This window comes from Oryx dammah, unplaced genomic scaffold (genome assembly GCF_014754425.2).
Source record: "Oryx dammah isolate SB20612 unplaced genomic scaffold, SCBI_Odam_1.1 HiC_scaffold_17, whole genome shotgun sequence".
NCBI classification, from domain to species: domain Eukaryota; kingdom Metazoa; phylum Chordata; class Mammalia; order Artiodactyla; family Bovidae; genus Oryx; species Oryx dammah.
This window is the reverse complement of record NW_024070201.1, coordinates 77,971,043-77,985,243: the sequence shown is the minus strand read 5'-3', so window position 1 is coordinate 77,985,243 and position 14,201 is coordinate 77,971,043. Positions and strand designations below refer to the sequence as shown.

Here is a 14,201-nt window from a genome sequence, read left to right as displayed (position 1 = left end):
CCCTCAGCGCCCCTGAACCATCCTGTAGAGGAAGGCTCCTCAGCGCCCCTGAACTATCCTAGTGGAAGGCCCCTCAGCACCCCTGAACCGTCCTATAGAGGAAGGCCCCTCAGTGCCCCTGAACTGTCCCAGTGAAGGCCTCTCAGCGCCCCTGAACTGTCTTATAGAGGAAGGCCCCTCAGCACCCCTGAACTGTTCTATAGAGGAAGGCCCCTCAGCGCCCCTGAACTGTACTATAGAGGGAGACTCTTTGCCCCTCCCTGTAACCCCTTCCCTGGAAGCTGAGATTGTTCTATCAGAGGAAGGGCCAGATCTGAGACCCCATCTGCTTCTTGCCTTCTTCCTTCTCTACTTGTTTTAAGGTGATAAGCTCTATTTTTTTAGTGGTTATTCTAGCTAATACATGTTTCACAAAAGTCATAGTTACTCAATACCCGCATTTTTTCCTGAATATGAAAACATGGAAATTAGTGTTCTGGTCACCCCAAGTTATGTGCTATTGTCCAGGACTTTAATTCTTGTCAATATTTCCCTTCCACAAACTATATATATATATATAATTTTTTTTTTTACAGTTAATGGTAACTTACCAACGTTATTCGCCACTTTGTTCCATGTTCCTTCTTGCCTCTGATTTTCCATATAAGATCGTTTTCCTTCTGCCTCCTGAATCCTGTATTATTACCACCTGTGCAAACTCTGCTTTTGTCTGAAAACCTTTCTAATTAGCCCTCTTAAAAAAAAGTTTTAGTAAGTGTCAGCTTCCATGATAACCATTCTTTTGTTAATAGGATGCAGCGTAAGAACGCCAGTGTTTTCTGGCTTGTTAACAAGTCACCCAGCTGGGTGGGTCTCTAATGTCTATCTGCATTTTACGTCTAGCTGCTCAAGAGAGAATTTCACCTCAGTCTCTAGATGAGTTGCTTTATATCTTGCTTGGAATTCACTGGGATTCGTTCAGTGCTTTTCATCAAACCTGAAAATGTACCAACGGTTACCTCCTTGGATATCACCTCGTCTCCTCCTGGAGCTCCAGATACACTAGATCATATTCTTGTCTGCTTCTCAACTTTGTCACCGTTTTCTGTGCTTCCTTTTCGTCTTTTTGGACAGCATTCTATACAATTTCTTGAGATTTTCCGATTCAGTAGAACCCCCTCAATTGCTCCAATCAACTTAATCTTCATTTTTATTTCAAATTTGTGTTTGTCACTTCTCATGCAGAAAAGCTTTTTTTTTTTTTCCCAAAAAAATCTGCTGGGTTGTCTTTTGTCATTTCTTACTGTCAGACTTCAGTTCATTAATCAAAATGTTTTCTTTGGCCCCTTGTCCACTCATGGTGTCTTTTTTCTTATGCATCTTATAATTTTTAAGAAGGGCCATTCGTGTGTTTTGGGGATTTATATACAGGATCTGAGGCCTTCAAGGGATTGCATGTGCTTCTGGAAATCAGCTGAAGGCACAGGCAACGGTAAGATAGAGTGGGGGGTCCAGAAAAGAACCAGATACAGCTTTTGACAAAAAAGAAGCCATTCCAGGCCTAAGCCATTTGGTGACCCACGCCTGGCCGCTTGCTTACCCTTAAACAGGCCACCGTAATAAAGATCTAAAGGGAACGGAACAAACTGCTACCCTGCAAGCGAAGTGACAATAACAAAAGCAATACATCAGCTGTAGAGTGTTCCTAGTTCTAATAGTCTGAAGCTCTCTCTTGAGCTGTTTTTCAGAATTTAGCCCCCCTCCCCTTTCAGGGCACTCAACTGCCAGAGCAACTGGAACCCAGGGGATGATGAAGTTGACTTTAACTGGCTTCCATCATCTAAAGGTTGGACTCCGTCGATCGTAGCCCCAATTTTAGGAGGAATCCTCACGCTCAAACCCCTTCGTGATGATATGATGTACCCTTAGCTTAAAACTTCCCCAGTTTTGCTGTTCAGAGAGACACTGCTTTGGGAAAGGTCTCTGGTGTTCTCCCCGCTTACTGGAAGGATGTTTCTCCTTCTGGTCTTGACTTGGCTGTGCCTTTTGGCTGGGCTCCCACCAAGAGGCGAGTCCAGTCTTAGGGTAACACCATCAAGGTTGAGACAAAAAAAGTTCCCTGCTGCCTACTATATCTTGTTCACCTTTGCACTGAGGGTCTCCCAGTTTTACCTGGAGTCACCTTCTAGATTCACCTCCTGTTTATTTCCCATACCCTCCACTGTTACTGTTCCCCGGTGGTGCCAGTGGTAAAGAATCTGTCTGCCAGTGCAGGAGTCGCCGCCGGCCTGACACCTGGCCGGGAAGATCCCCTGGAGTGGGAAATGGCAGCCCACTCCAGTATTCTCGCCTGGAGAATCCCATGGACTGAGTCGGGTGGTCTACAGTCCACAGGGTCAGAGTCAGACATGACTGACTGAGCACAACACATTTTCTCCACAGTAACTAAAATGGGTGCTAAAAGCCTGCTGCGCTCGGCAGAAGCTGGCTCTAGTTGTCGCCTAAGATCTATGAATTTCTTACTTTTGTGCTTATTCAGCAATGTTTATTATAATGATTTTTTTTAACAAATACATTTTACCCAGCATCTTGTTTTTGCTGAAAGTCCTTTCCAGAGTATCCAATCCACAATGCCAAAAAACAGAAGCCTGAATTAGTGCCAGCTATACACACTACATTCTCAGGCCCTTGAATCTGACAAGAGTGGGCTGTAAAAAGGCCCAGAGTGCCAAGTTTGCAAAAGGACAGTGCTAACTTTGCCTTAAAGATGGAGCCAAGGACTGTAATGAAGACTAGAGCAGTGAGGTGCCCAGCACATTACCACAAATACCTTGTATTTCTCTTTCTCAGGCACAAATGCCTGTGGCATTCACACTACTGTCCATTAACAGGAGAGACACCTGGGGAGAGACAGCAAGATAGTGATCCCTTCTGTATCCTAAATAAAAGTGGAAGAAGTGTCTTTTCAAATAAAGATAGAAACATATACGGGGAGAAGCATGGCTTTTGCCTCAGCTAAATAGCTAGTTGCTACATGCTGACAATGTTAATGCCTCTGGCAGTCACGCTGACAGGTGTAAAGCTCTTGACTCAACCCATTCGTGGGCAGTAGGCCCTGATCGTTTCTGTGGTTAGGAGTCCAGTCTTTCACTGCCATTGCCTGGGTTAAATTCTCTGTGGAACTAAGATTCCACGAGTCACATGGTACAGCCAAAAAAACGTTACTCCTCTGTTTTTTTCTGTTTTCTTTAGATAGGTTGTCATTGGGAGTGATTTAAATTTCCAGACACATCTCCCTGGTTTTGGTCAATGGGGCCACTTGCTCCCCAATTGGGATACTCTATTTGTAGCCAGAAGTGACACTTTTGTTAAAATTTGTTAGGGAATTCTCTATTGCTCTGGAGGGCCCCATATCAAGGGAGAAGTTCATCTCCCATCCGCAGAGATGGCATGATTTTGCAAAAGAGGTTTCTCCTACCTACATGCAACAGATCAGCCTGTCGCTAGTATCTCAAATTCTACAGTCAATTCATACCTTTGAGATAAACTGTTTCCTCAATGAACTCTTTTTTTGTGGCTGTCACCACACCCACCATGAAGCTAGGATCACTGCCAGGGGCGCGGAGGCCAGTCATCCTGGGTTCTGTTCTGTCTGAGGCTGAAATCTTAAGCAAGGCTTCAGATCAGTGTCTCAAGTTGCAATTAACTCACCACAGGCATTTGAATAACCAAGGTTACTTAGGATTTCAGGATTCCTGAGTCCCACCTATGGAAGCAATTTTTGGGAATGCAGCATAGAAAACTGCATTTTTAACAAGCTCCCCAGGTAACTCCTGTGTACTTGCTCCAATCTGTAAGACTAGGTGTAGGTGGCCTACAACTACCTGTGAAAATACCAAGATGAACCTTTACTATCCAGTACTTCAGAAATAAACAGTGAAAAATAATGGTCTAGAATAACTGGGTCTTAGCTCTTCCTGGCAGGGAAGGCAATGGCACCCCACTCCAGTACTCTTGCCTGGAAAATCTCATGGACGGAGGAGCCTGGTAGGCTGCAGTCCAGGGGGTCACGAAAAGTCGGACAAGACTAAGCGACCTCACTTTCACTTTTCATTTTCATGCATTGGAGAAGGAAATGGCAACCCCTCCAGTGTTCCTGCCTGGAGAATCCCAGGGACAGGGGAGCCTGGTGGGCTGCCGTCTATGGGGATCACAGAGTTGGACACGGCTGAAGCGACTTAACAGCAGCAGCTCTTCCTGGGTGGGCTATTTCTAATTTGTAACAAAGCTTATTAGTTCAGGAAGAAACCAGCGGCCAAGTGAGGTCACAGCTCTGAGCTCGGTCACAAAGTATGTCACGGTGAGACTCACTGCAGCTACTTCACAAACATGCTCACAAAGAAAGCATCACTGAGGCAGAAGAGTGGCTGGGCATAACCTATTACCACCTCCGCTGGGAGGAGGGAATAAAAACTCAGGCTGTAAAGATCATGGAATAAGTTGGCAAATCTTGACAAAATACACAGGATTCCTAAAGCTGGTGTTGAGAGACAAGAGGCTTCAAAAGCGTTACTAAATCAGTACCAAGAAACAAGATATAGGGACTCGATGGATCCTTCTTTTTAGCACGTTTTAGTTACGGGCGGAGGAATGTTTTTTTAAAAAGAGCACAGATTCTCATGGATTGCTATGATATGAGAAAGGGCCCATCCGCTTCATTCTCTCATCTAAACTTGATGTACACAGCAATGCCCAATACCTGGAAGATGCTGAGGAAATATTTATTGCATGAGATAAAACAAATGGACCAATCCAGGGAGAGTAACGTTTCTGTCTAGCTCAATGCCAGCGGATAATATAACAGAAATGAAGGCTATTCACCAATAGCCAGCATTTTCTACATTTAAAAAAGACACTCAAACAGGGCTACCAAATCTCTCTATAAAGCAAACTCTCAAGAGTCTTCCAGCTCTGTGCTTCACCTTTCTAAAACTACAACTGCTGGACACAAATCAAGTTTTAAAAGGTATCAACTACAATGCTAAGATGTCCTGGTCTTACTAGTCCAAGAAAGTTTTCATACCTGAGACCTAGTTCAACAAAACTGAGACGTGAGCATCACCAGAAATAGCTATACATCTTTAATCTAAAGACTGGGCCTACAAGAAGCATTTTATATCAGTTCTCGTCTTAACAAGGTAACAAGGCCCCTTTCCAGAGGTCTTAATCCTTGGCCTCTACAGTGTAGACAACCCCTGGTAATCTGAGTATTTGCTACCCACCCATGCTACTTGGTAGGACACGGAGGAAGCGATGGGCCTGCCCCTTACCGTCTTACTAAAGGATGGCAAACAGCCTGAGAAGCAACCTCATGGCCCAGGGAGCCTTTTAATTCTACATTTCCATACTTATTGGGATGACAGCTGGAGTTGGTAGTTTCTAATCTTCTACTCATAAGTATGTTCAAGAGGGTCATGTATTGCAGAGCTTTATTCAACGTTAGTTTTGACAGATGTCGCAAAAGAATCCCAGTGACTAAGAAATTTATTCTTTATACTTGTTTCCTATCTGTAAGTTAAGCAATAAGCTTCCCATGCTCTACATTTAAGAATCTTCAGAGGAAAAGTGTTTCATATATAATTAAAAGAATGTTCCTTGTTAAGAGCTGGGATTGGGCTCAAAATAAGTCCATCCTGGTACAATCCCCTTCTGGGTGCTCTGGAGAGAAAAAGGACACTGATATATAATGAAGTAATCAAGATGAAAAGGAGAGAAGAGATACAAGCTTAAAGTGAAGAAATGACACAGACCCCCCACATACACACTTTAAAAACTTTATTTATATAAAAAACTCATTTGTTTTTAAAAGCATTAACAAGAGAGAAAGAAAAACAGAAAAGGTCTGGCGCAGAAGACACGCCCCTTAGTGTTCGGTGGGAAGGTGGGATTTTTGGTTCTCTGAAATTGAATGTTTAGTGTTTTTATAAATGAAAAGGAAAAAACAGTTAAAGGTCCCCAAAAGCCTATGGCTGTTCTATTACCCACACCCCACCGACAAAAAGAGCACCAGGAAAAGAGCCGAAGACGACAAGAGAAACCAAGAGCGGAGCCAGGGCTGGACGGGGCGGTCTCCCCTGTGGAGTACGCTTAATCACGGAGAGGAAGAGGCTCCTTTTTGCCAGAAAAGGAGTGGGAAGTAATGTGAGGAGGCAAAGGGGTAAATAAGGAACTTTAATGCATAGGGGAAGGGGAAGGGGGGTGGTGGGTTGTGCACTTTTCTCCTACCCCAAAGCCTCAATATATTAGGGGAGGGGGAGGGAGGAGAATAAAGATTTCCAGTTGCATTTGAACAGCGCTTTTAGATTGAGGGGAGGAGTAAAAAGTAAATAAGGGACAGGGTTTAAAAAAAAAAAAAAGAATCAACCGCGTAGCAGCTGATTCTTCTAGCCCAACCTGCAAATATACGCTAACAGGAGGAGGGAAGGGGCAGGGTGGAGCAGGACGGGAGGCGGGGATGCACACGCCTCCCTGTCAGCCCTTCAGAGATGACGGTGATCCTGGACAACCAACCTCATCTGGAGGCTCATCAGAACAGGACTTTTGCAAAACCCCAACATACACAGTTGAGCAAAAACCTTCTATGGCTAAAGTTAGAGGCTGTTCCAATTCCCAGTGGAGAGACGGAGGGTCTCTAGGTCCCTTCTCTTCTTTCTGCTATTTGGGGCCAACAGTAGGTCAGAAAGCAACAATAATTTGCAAAATCATGAGAAATGAGACTGCAGAGGCAAAGAAAGGCACATGGAAGGGAAGGAGGAGATGCACCCCAGGCCAAAGGCACAAAGACGAGGCGGAGCCAGGCGCGAACCCCACCTTTTCAGGGTAGAGGGGGCAGGAGTATGTACACCAAGTCCTTTAGCCAGCCAGCCAGTCCAGGGGGGAGGCGGAGGCAGGATGGGGCTGCAGGGGTGAGGACAGGAGAAAGCAAGGCAGGGGGAGCCAGCTGGGAAGCTTCCTGCCAGTTTCGGACTAAACGGTTCATGTACATTCCTACGAGCTCCTCCCAGAGGCGCTTCTCCTCCCCGAAGACATCTTTCTGCTCCTTTGCACCCAAAAAAAGTCTTCCTTGACACGATCTCCTCTTTCTACAGCCTCTTGCAAACGGCCAGGCCAGTCAGCAGACATTACCACGAACTGGGGGAGGAGGGTTCGGGACAACCTCAGTGGGGGCAGCCGCGGCAGCCGGGGTTGGCAGGAGGCTTGGGGAAGAGATGGGGGGGTGCAGGTCCTTGGGTGGTCCTGCCCCGCAGAGAATCAGGGCAAGGTCTCTCACTCCCCACTCTAGGAAACCTTCACTTACTCAAGGGCCCTTGCCAAGTGGGATATGCCAACACTGCCGGCCTTCTTTGCTTCAAAAATAGTCGTTAGGAATAAAAGAGCTCACACTTTCCATTCTCAAAAAAAAAAAAAAAAAAAAAAGTCCCTTCCCCACCAGGAAAAGAAAAATCTTGATTAAGAATCATCAGTTTATCAGACTGCTGGACACAGCATGTATAGCATGTAACTTCCGGTTCTTTCCAAGGTTTCCAGTGAAGGTTCCCACTCCCTCCCTCCCTCCACCAAGGCCAAGAGTTCCAGGGAGAGCTGGCAAAAAGAGCTAATCTGCAGCAGTTTCTCAAGATATGTCTATAACTGAGTCAGGCTTCTTGGGAGTGACTGGAGGGGTCTGGAGGGGGGAAGAGGGACAATTAAGCTTCACTGGAAGCAGTTAGGGAGTTGATGGAAAGAAGGCAGCCACTTAGGGCCATCAAGGCAGGAGGCAGCCTGGCAGTTGGCACAACAGTCCAGCGAAGAAAGGGAAAATCATCTGTCCATTTCACCACCAAAAAATAAAAGTACATATATTATAAGCCCGGGTGTAGCAGAGAGAGTGGTGCTATATCTTCTGCTGTAGGGGAAAAAAGAGAAAGACATGTTAGTATGGTTGGGAATAAGGAGAACCAAAAGACAGCAGAACAAATCTGGAGGGAAGAAGTGGCATAAATGGAAAATCAGATCACCGGTGGCCTCTTAAGAGGCGACAATCACAGAAGCAGCGCCCCTAAACCCCATGTGGCCGAGAGCGGTCGGATCAGCATGATTGGCAAACTGCTGGCACACAGAGGCCGCATTCCTTGAGGACCATCCTGGGGGCGGCTAGAGGACATACCATGGGGGGGTAAGACATGGGGTCCCCCTCATCATCCAAAAACAACACATCCAACTCTTCCTCCATAGATTCCTGCCCCTCGTCCTGCTGTGAACACATGCGATGTGTTAGTAGGAGAGTAAGCAAACAGGAGCCTCACGAATGAGTGCCAGACCCAAGGAAAACCCCCACATCTGTAAGCTCAAACAGAACGAGGCAACAGTAGTGAGGGAACGGCAAGATATTCCAGAAAAGGCAGGAACAGAAAGCGAGTACTGCGAGGACAGATCAGCTGCCGTGAGTCATACATGCAACACATTCACAACCTGCTTCTCCCATCTCGACCATCACAGAATTCACGGCACAAGAAATCTCAACATGAACCAAAAGTCCTACTTTTTCCCTAAAAAAAACACCAAAAACCTCAAGAAAAGGATGCCACCTTTCACTATACCCTTTTTTCCTAATTCACAGAACATGCAGGCTTTAAAACAGAACTGGCCTTAGAGGGACAGCAGGACATAGAGAGGATTTACCATCAGGGGCGCGCCCTTCAGTGGCTCCATTTCGCCTAGATCTCCGGATCGATCCAGTGTTCTGTTGTGGTCCCCTCTTTCATTCAGTGTGGAATAGTTGTTATCTAGTTTACAAAAAAGAAAAGGAAAACTGTACACAGAGGCATGGTATCCCCTCCAGTGTGAACTGCGTACGAAGCAGACAAATGTGAGTCAAGCGCCGCTGCTGGACACTGGACTGCAGCAAGCGCTCCAGAAGGGCATTACGGTCTGGCAGGCCCGGACATGAAAACCTTACATCTCACTGGGAGAGCAATGCATGCCACATGTAACAGTAAGGCTAAACTGAAGAGATCTGCCTATGCAGAGCACTGGAGTTAGGAGAAGACAGAGGTGTGGTGAGCTGCAATAGCAAGGCAAGACCTAATGAAGTAGACAGGGCTTCAGCCAAGCCTTTGGGGACGAAGACAATTTAGAGAGCAGTTGGCAAGGGCATTCCAACAGGAGATACCACAAGAGCAGAATAAAAAGAGTGTGGAGTGAAGCAGGCTAGCAAGCAGACCAGGTGGGCTGCCACACGGCGAGCGGGGCAGCACGAACGTGGCCGCAGGCTGTGAAGGGCAGTGAGCGCAGTTCAGGGACACAAATGAGACTCTGTGGTAATGGCAGGGGCACAGGGTAGTTTCTTTTTAACCTCTGAACATTTTATGTGGCGAAAGGCAGACAGATCAGGTTTTACTAAATCTCTTCGAAGCCCTCCAGTGAAATGTGCAGCCAGCGCTCTTGAGGACGGCAAACAGTGAGGCTGCTGGAGAGAGGTACACGCTGGACAGTCCTCCTCGTCCCAGTAACCTGCTCCTCCATATGCTTAGGCACAAATTAATCACCTACCTAACGATTTCGTATTTGATCCCATACTGCTCATCTGAATTTCTTCCCGATCAGGTTTCTTATCTACAGGGAGTCAGAAAGTTATCCAGGTCAAAACACAATTCTTCAAACTTTACACTCATCATAAAAATCGCTCTCAGTCTGTCTTTCCTTCCCGCTCCCTCTCATCAAGTTTTTACTGAGCGCCACCCACAAGTGCCAAGCTCTAGATAAAAAGAGATCCCTCTCCTACAGACTCTAATATAAGAAACCATTCACTGTAAGCCAGCGGGCTTCAAATTATTTGGTCTCAAAGCCCCTTTATACTCTTAGAAATTACGAGGATCCAGAGAGCATTCATTGGTGCAGGTTACTTGTATTAACAGTTATGGCACTAAGAAATTTTAAATATTCATTTCATTTAAAAATAACAATAAACTTATTCCATGTTAACATAAATCATACTTTTAATTTTTAAAAAAAGCACTGTTTTACATTTTTGCACATCTTTGGAGTTGGCTTAAGAGAAGGTAGCTAGATTCCCATATTTGCCTCTGTAATTCAATCTGTTGGGATGTTATTTTGGATGAACTGTATGAAGAAAATCCAGCCTCACACAGATAAGAAGTTGGAAAAGGGAGGAGAATTTTAACAGTTTTTTCAGATGACAGTGACTATTCTTTGATAGTATACTAATACTCAGCAAGTAGAGTCTTCTTTAAGGCCAGCACAATGTGGAATCTGAATCCAAACCAATGCTCTCTTCATCTTCTGTTAAATTAAAACCCATTGGTCTGTTTTGCATTTTGAATGGATCAATTAACCCTGTATGGTTTTGAAAATCATGCATTGGTCACCTGGAAAACATACTGGTTCACAGAGTCACGCAGATCTTCTAAAGTTAACACATTTCATGATATGACGTATCAAAAAAAAAATCACACTCACTAAAATCAATGATTCCATCAAAAAGTACATTAAATATTGGGATTTTACCAGGCTCACAGTGGCAGATACAAGTCTTCCAAAATTAAAATTTTCACTTGAAAATTCAGGCAGCAAGTACTTGTCAGTTACTTTTTCCCAAACTGACAAGCTTTCTGCATTCATTTAAGAAAATGTCTGTCATTTTTAAGTAAAAATGGTGTTTCCAAAAAAAAAAGGTGGCTTAGTTCACCTAGTAACTCAAACAAACAGCATAAGTGCTTCCCCTCAAGATAACCATTAAGCTTTGGTGTGCTGCGGGTGCCACCTGAGTACTCCCTACATCATCAACCCAGAATATTAAGAAGTCCTCAGGAATAGAACCAATAAAATTAGTAACTGCTACAGCTCCATCAAGTACATTCTTAAGTGAGACTGGCTTTTTTTCCCCCACCCTCCCCAAACTGGCTCTTCTTGTAACAGCAAGTAAATGGCCACAAAGACTACAACAGCTGGTGTGGGCTCGGGTCACTGCCCTGGTTTGTGCTCAGCCCCCAGCAATAAAGCGAGCACCATCCACGCTTCTGTATCATCAGCACAAATGTCAACAGATTTGATGATCCTCAGACCACATTTCAGGCAAAACCCCAGAGTCATTAAGACAATAAGGGTTATAAAAGACACACGTGACAATCACTTCACAAAACAAAATATATCATTTGTGTTCTGAAGAAAATGTGTTTGCTCACACAGCAGTATTTAAAAGATAGAATCCACAATAACAGAGTTATCTCTGGACAACAGAAATAAGTAGTTTTTGTTGTTGTCCCTTTCCTGGTTTGGCTGTATTTTCTAATTTTTCAACAGTAAACATATATTACTTGGTACTATATGAAAATTTAAAAGGGAAGAAAAATCCTTTTGCAATATTCAGATCTCCCTTAGACTGATGATAGGGTTACATCCTGATAAACCTGTTGTTAAGCTGAAAATGCATTTGACACACCTAACCCATCAAACAGAAGGTCATAGCTTAGCCTGGCCTACACGTGTTCACAACCCTTGTATCAGCCTACAGGTGGGCAGACCATCTGACACAGAGTCTACCCAACAATGAAGTGCGGGCATTTCATAATGTAACACAATGTAACACACTGAAAACTGCACTTAGAGCGAAAGGCAGAACAGCTGGCTGGGCGCAGAGCCGTTCTTGGCCTGTCGGCAGCGCGCCCTTGCACGGCCGACAGGGTTCTGGAATGGGTGTGGGCCACGCTGTCTCACCAGCCAGCAGAAGGTCAGAACTCAACCTCAGGTGTGGTTTCTACTCAACGCACATCACTTCTGCACCACCAGAGTCGAAAAATCATAGCTCAAACCATCGTTAAATCAGGGACTCTCTATATACATATGTCAAATCATTATGTTGCACATCTTAAATTTATAACAAGCAGAGGAAGCAGAGCAGGGCTCACTATCCCGCCATTTGAAGTCCACAGGCAGAGTCGGGCGCCACACCCAGGCTAATTGCCTGTCTTGTCTTCTGATGTACTCTTATTTTCTAAAGTTCTGTGCTATAATCCTGAGGTGAAGTATACCTCTCCTCCACCAAAAGACAAGCTTGTTCAGAAATAAACGCATATCTTATTTAGATAGCAGGTCCACTAGCGAACAGCAGAGGTGGAGCAGAAACAGAGGTGCGCGACTCTGTACCTGATCTCTGGCTCCGGTCAATGAGGGGGAGCGTGCTGTCGTCATAGGCGTGGCTGCTCTGGCTCCGAGAAGCGTTGTTCAGATTCACCTAGAGGCAAACGGGAAATGCAGTCACAGAGTAAGTACCGAATTCACCCATGCCCTACTCCCTTCCTGGGCTCAGGCTTTTAGGGCCTTATTTCCAAATACAATTCTTACCAAAAGGTGACTCACAAGGGTTAAACAACACCTATATAGTGAAACAGAGTAGGATGTGATGGCTTTGATTTGCATTTCTGAACCAGTTACAAAGGTACCAAACACTCACACTATCAAAAGAAAACACAGTCTCAGAAAACAGCAAACTCCTTCAAAGGGCTGGGACAGATTTGGAGAAGAGGCGAAAGGGCCACCGGCCAACACTGCCACCAGCACTCACACTGCGCCACGACACAGCGCAAGACCAGGACTATTTCAGGCACCATAAATGATTTCTGTACACACAGAGATGTGGGTCAAAAGGAGACTCAGTGTGACAGTGAAACAGAAGCAGGAAAGAAAGAAGCATCACCTGAAACCAAGGGGAAGAAAGGTGAAGGCCTCAGTCCCAAGAGTCACTCTACCTGAAAGTCTGACTTCTTCCACCCTTCTTTTTCCAGGGGCTTCCGCAGTTCCTTATATCCCCAGATCGTCTGTAATACAAGCGCGGCTGCTCGAACTTCTTTTTCTGAGCGGTTCCTTTTAGGGAAATAAAACCGGATGGAATGTGGATGTAACACCAGGAAAGAAGCTGAGAACCTGTCCTCTCTAATACAATGTAACATAAGAATATAAGTCCCCAAATAGGCAAGACCAGGTATTCACCAAGTCCAGTATTTTAACTCAAACACTAACAAAAAAATGTCTGATGGAAGAGTCTTATCCATTTATGGATCAACATTAAGACAGAAAAGAGAGCAGTATCTCCTTCATTCTTTACATGTAAAAAAGGGAAAACCACCTGCAAAATCAACAGGGTAGAGCCCCTCCCCAGGGCCCTCTCCCGCGCTCGCGTGCCCCAGCTGCGACTCAGTGTTACTCTCACCCTGATTTGTTGATCAAAACCAGCTTCTCAATACCCTGGGTCTCCCGGAGCTTTTTGGCAGCCTCCAAGTTCTCAGCGATAACTTCATTGATGGTGTTCAGAATAGAGACCACGGTGTCCTCAGAGAAATTCTGGGAAGAGCTCTGCTGCCCTCCTGGCAGATTCTTGACCAAGTTAGGAATGGCATGTTTACCTACAGCGGTAAGACGGGAGGCATGTACACAGGGCGAGCGGAGGAGCCCAGCGCTCACCGCCCTGATCATATCTAGTACAGGGACCACCCGTGAGAACCCGCTTCATGCTCCTGGAGGACTATCACTTCAGAAGGCAAAGGGCCGGGAAGAGCCACGAATGCACTGCCCTTCCTATTGGTCTGCTTGTTCTCCCCGTCAGCCACGTTACAACAATCTGGATGCTTTACGTCAAATATGCTACGCAGCCCAGCCAGATCTGTTAGTGAAAATGGCATACTGAATACTACAGTAGTTTAATACAACAGTCACTGTGAATTTGAAAAAGAAAAAAAAAACTGGGCTCTGCTTTATTAACTCTGGAGAAATTACTTAACGTCCCGACCCTCAGTTTTCTTGTTCTATTAAAAAAAAAAATAAGAAGAAAAAGTATGTTTGTAAAACGGTGACATTTAAATGAGAACATACAGATATGCTTAACAGTCCCTAGTAACAAAGTACATGCTCAACAAATACAATATGATTTTTCAACTTTTGAAGTCATCACCTCTTCTCTTTCCAAGAACTATTAGAATATAACTCTAATGCCCCAGAGTCACAAACTATGCAGGACCAGGGTTTTTCCTCAGCTGTTTCTAAATTCAGTGCCTGCTGAGTAAAGGGGTGGTAGCGGGTGCTGGGGCCGTAGCTAAGAGCCAGCTCCTTACCAATCAGCTCAGTGCCTGCTGGGTACAGGGGCGGCAGCGGGCGCCGGGGCCGCGGCT

The 14,201-nt window shown here is 45.2% G+C and overlaps 1 protein-coding gene across 9 annotated transcripts in view; it reads right to left on the bottom strand.

The window, feature by feature from the left end:
- Positions 1-5,105: 5,105 nt before the first annotated feature.
- Positions 5,106-14,201, bottom strand: part of CTNND1 (catenin delta 1) — a 45,103-nt gene continuing 36,007 nt past the window's right edge. For 7 of the 9 annotated variants that reach the window (XM_040259406.1, XM_040259405.1, XM_040259409.1 and 4 more), the window contains 7 exons: positions 13,247-13,439; positions 12,786-12,900; positions 12,184-12,271; positions 9,571-9,633; positions 8,701-8,804; positions 8,186-8,272; positions 5,106-7,924 (listed from right to left, as the gene is read on the bottom strand). In XM_040259406.1, the coding sequence (XP_040115340.1) occupies positions 7,913-7,924; positions 8,186-8,272; positions 8,701-8,804; positions 9,571-9,633; positions 12,184-12,271; positions 12,786-12,900; positions 13,247-13,439 (662 nt within the window). In that variant the 3' untranslated portion in view covers positions 5,106-7,912. The remainder of the gene's footprint in view (positions 7,925-8,185; positions 8,273-8,700; positions 8,805-9,570; positions 9,634-12,183; positions 12,272-12,785; positions 12,901-13,246; positions 13,440-14,201) is intronic. The other 2 variants (XM_040259410.1, XM_040259411.1) reach the window with 1 other exon arrangement.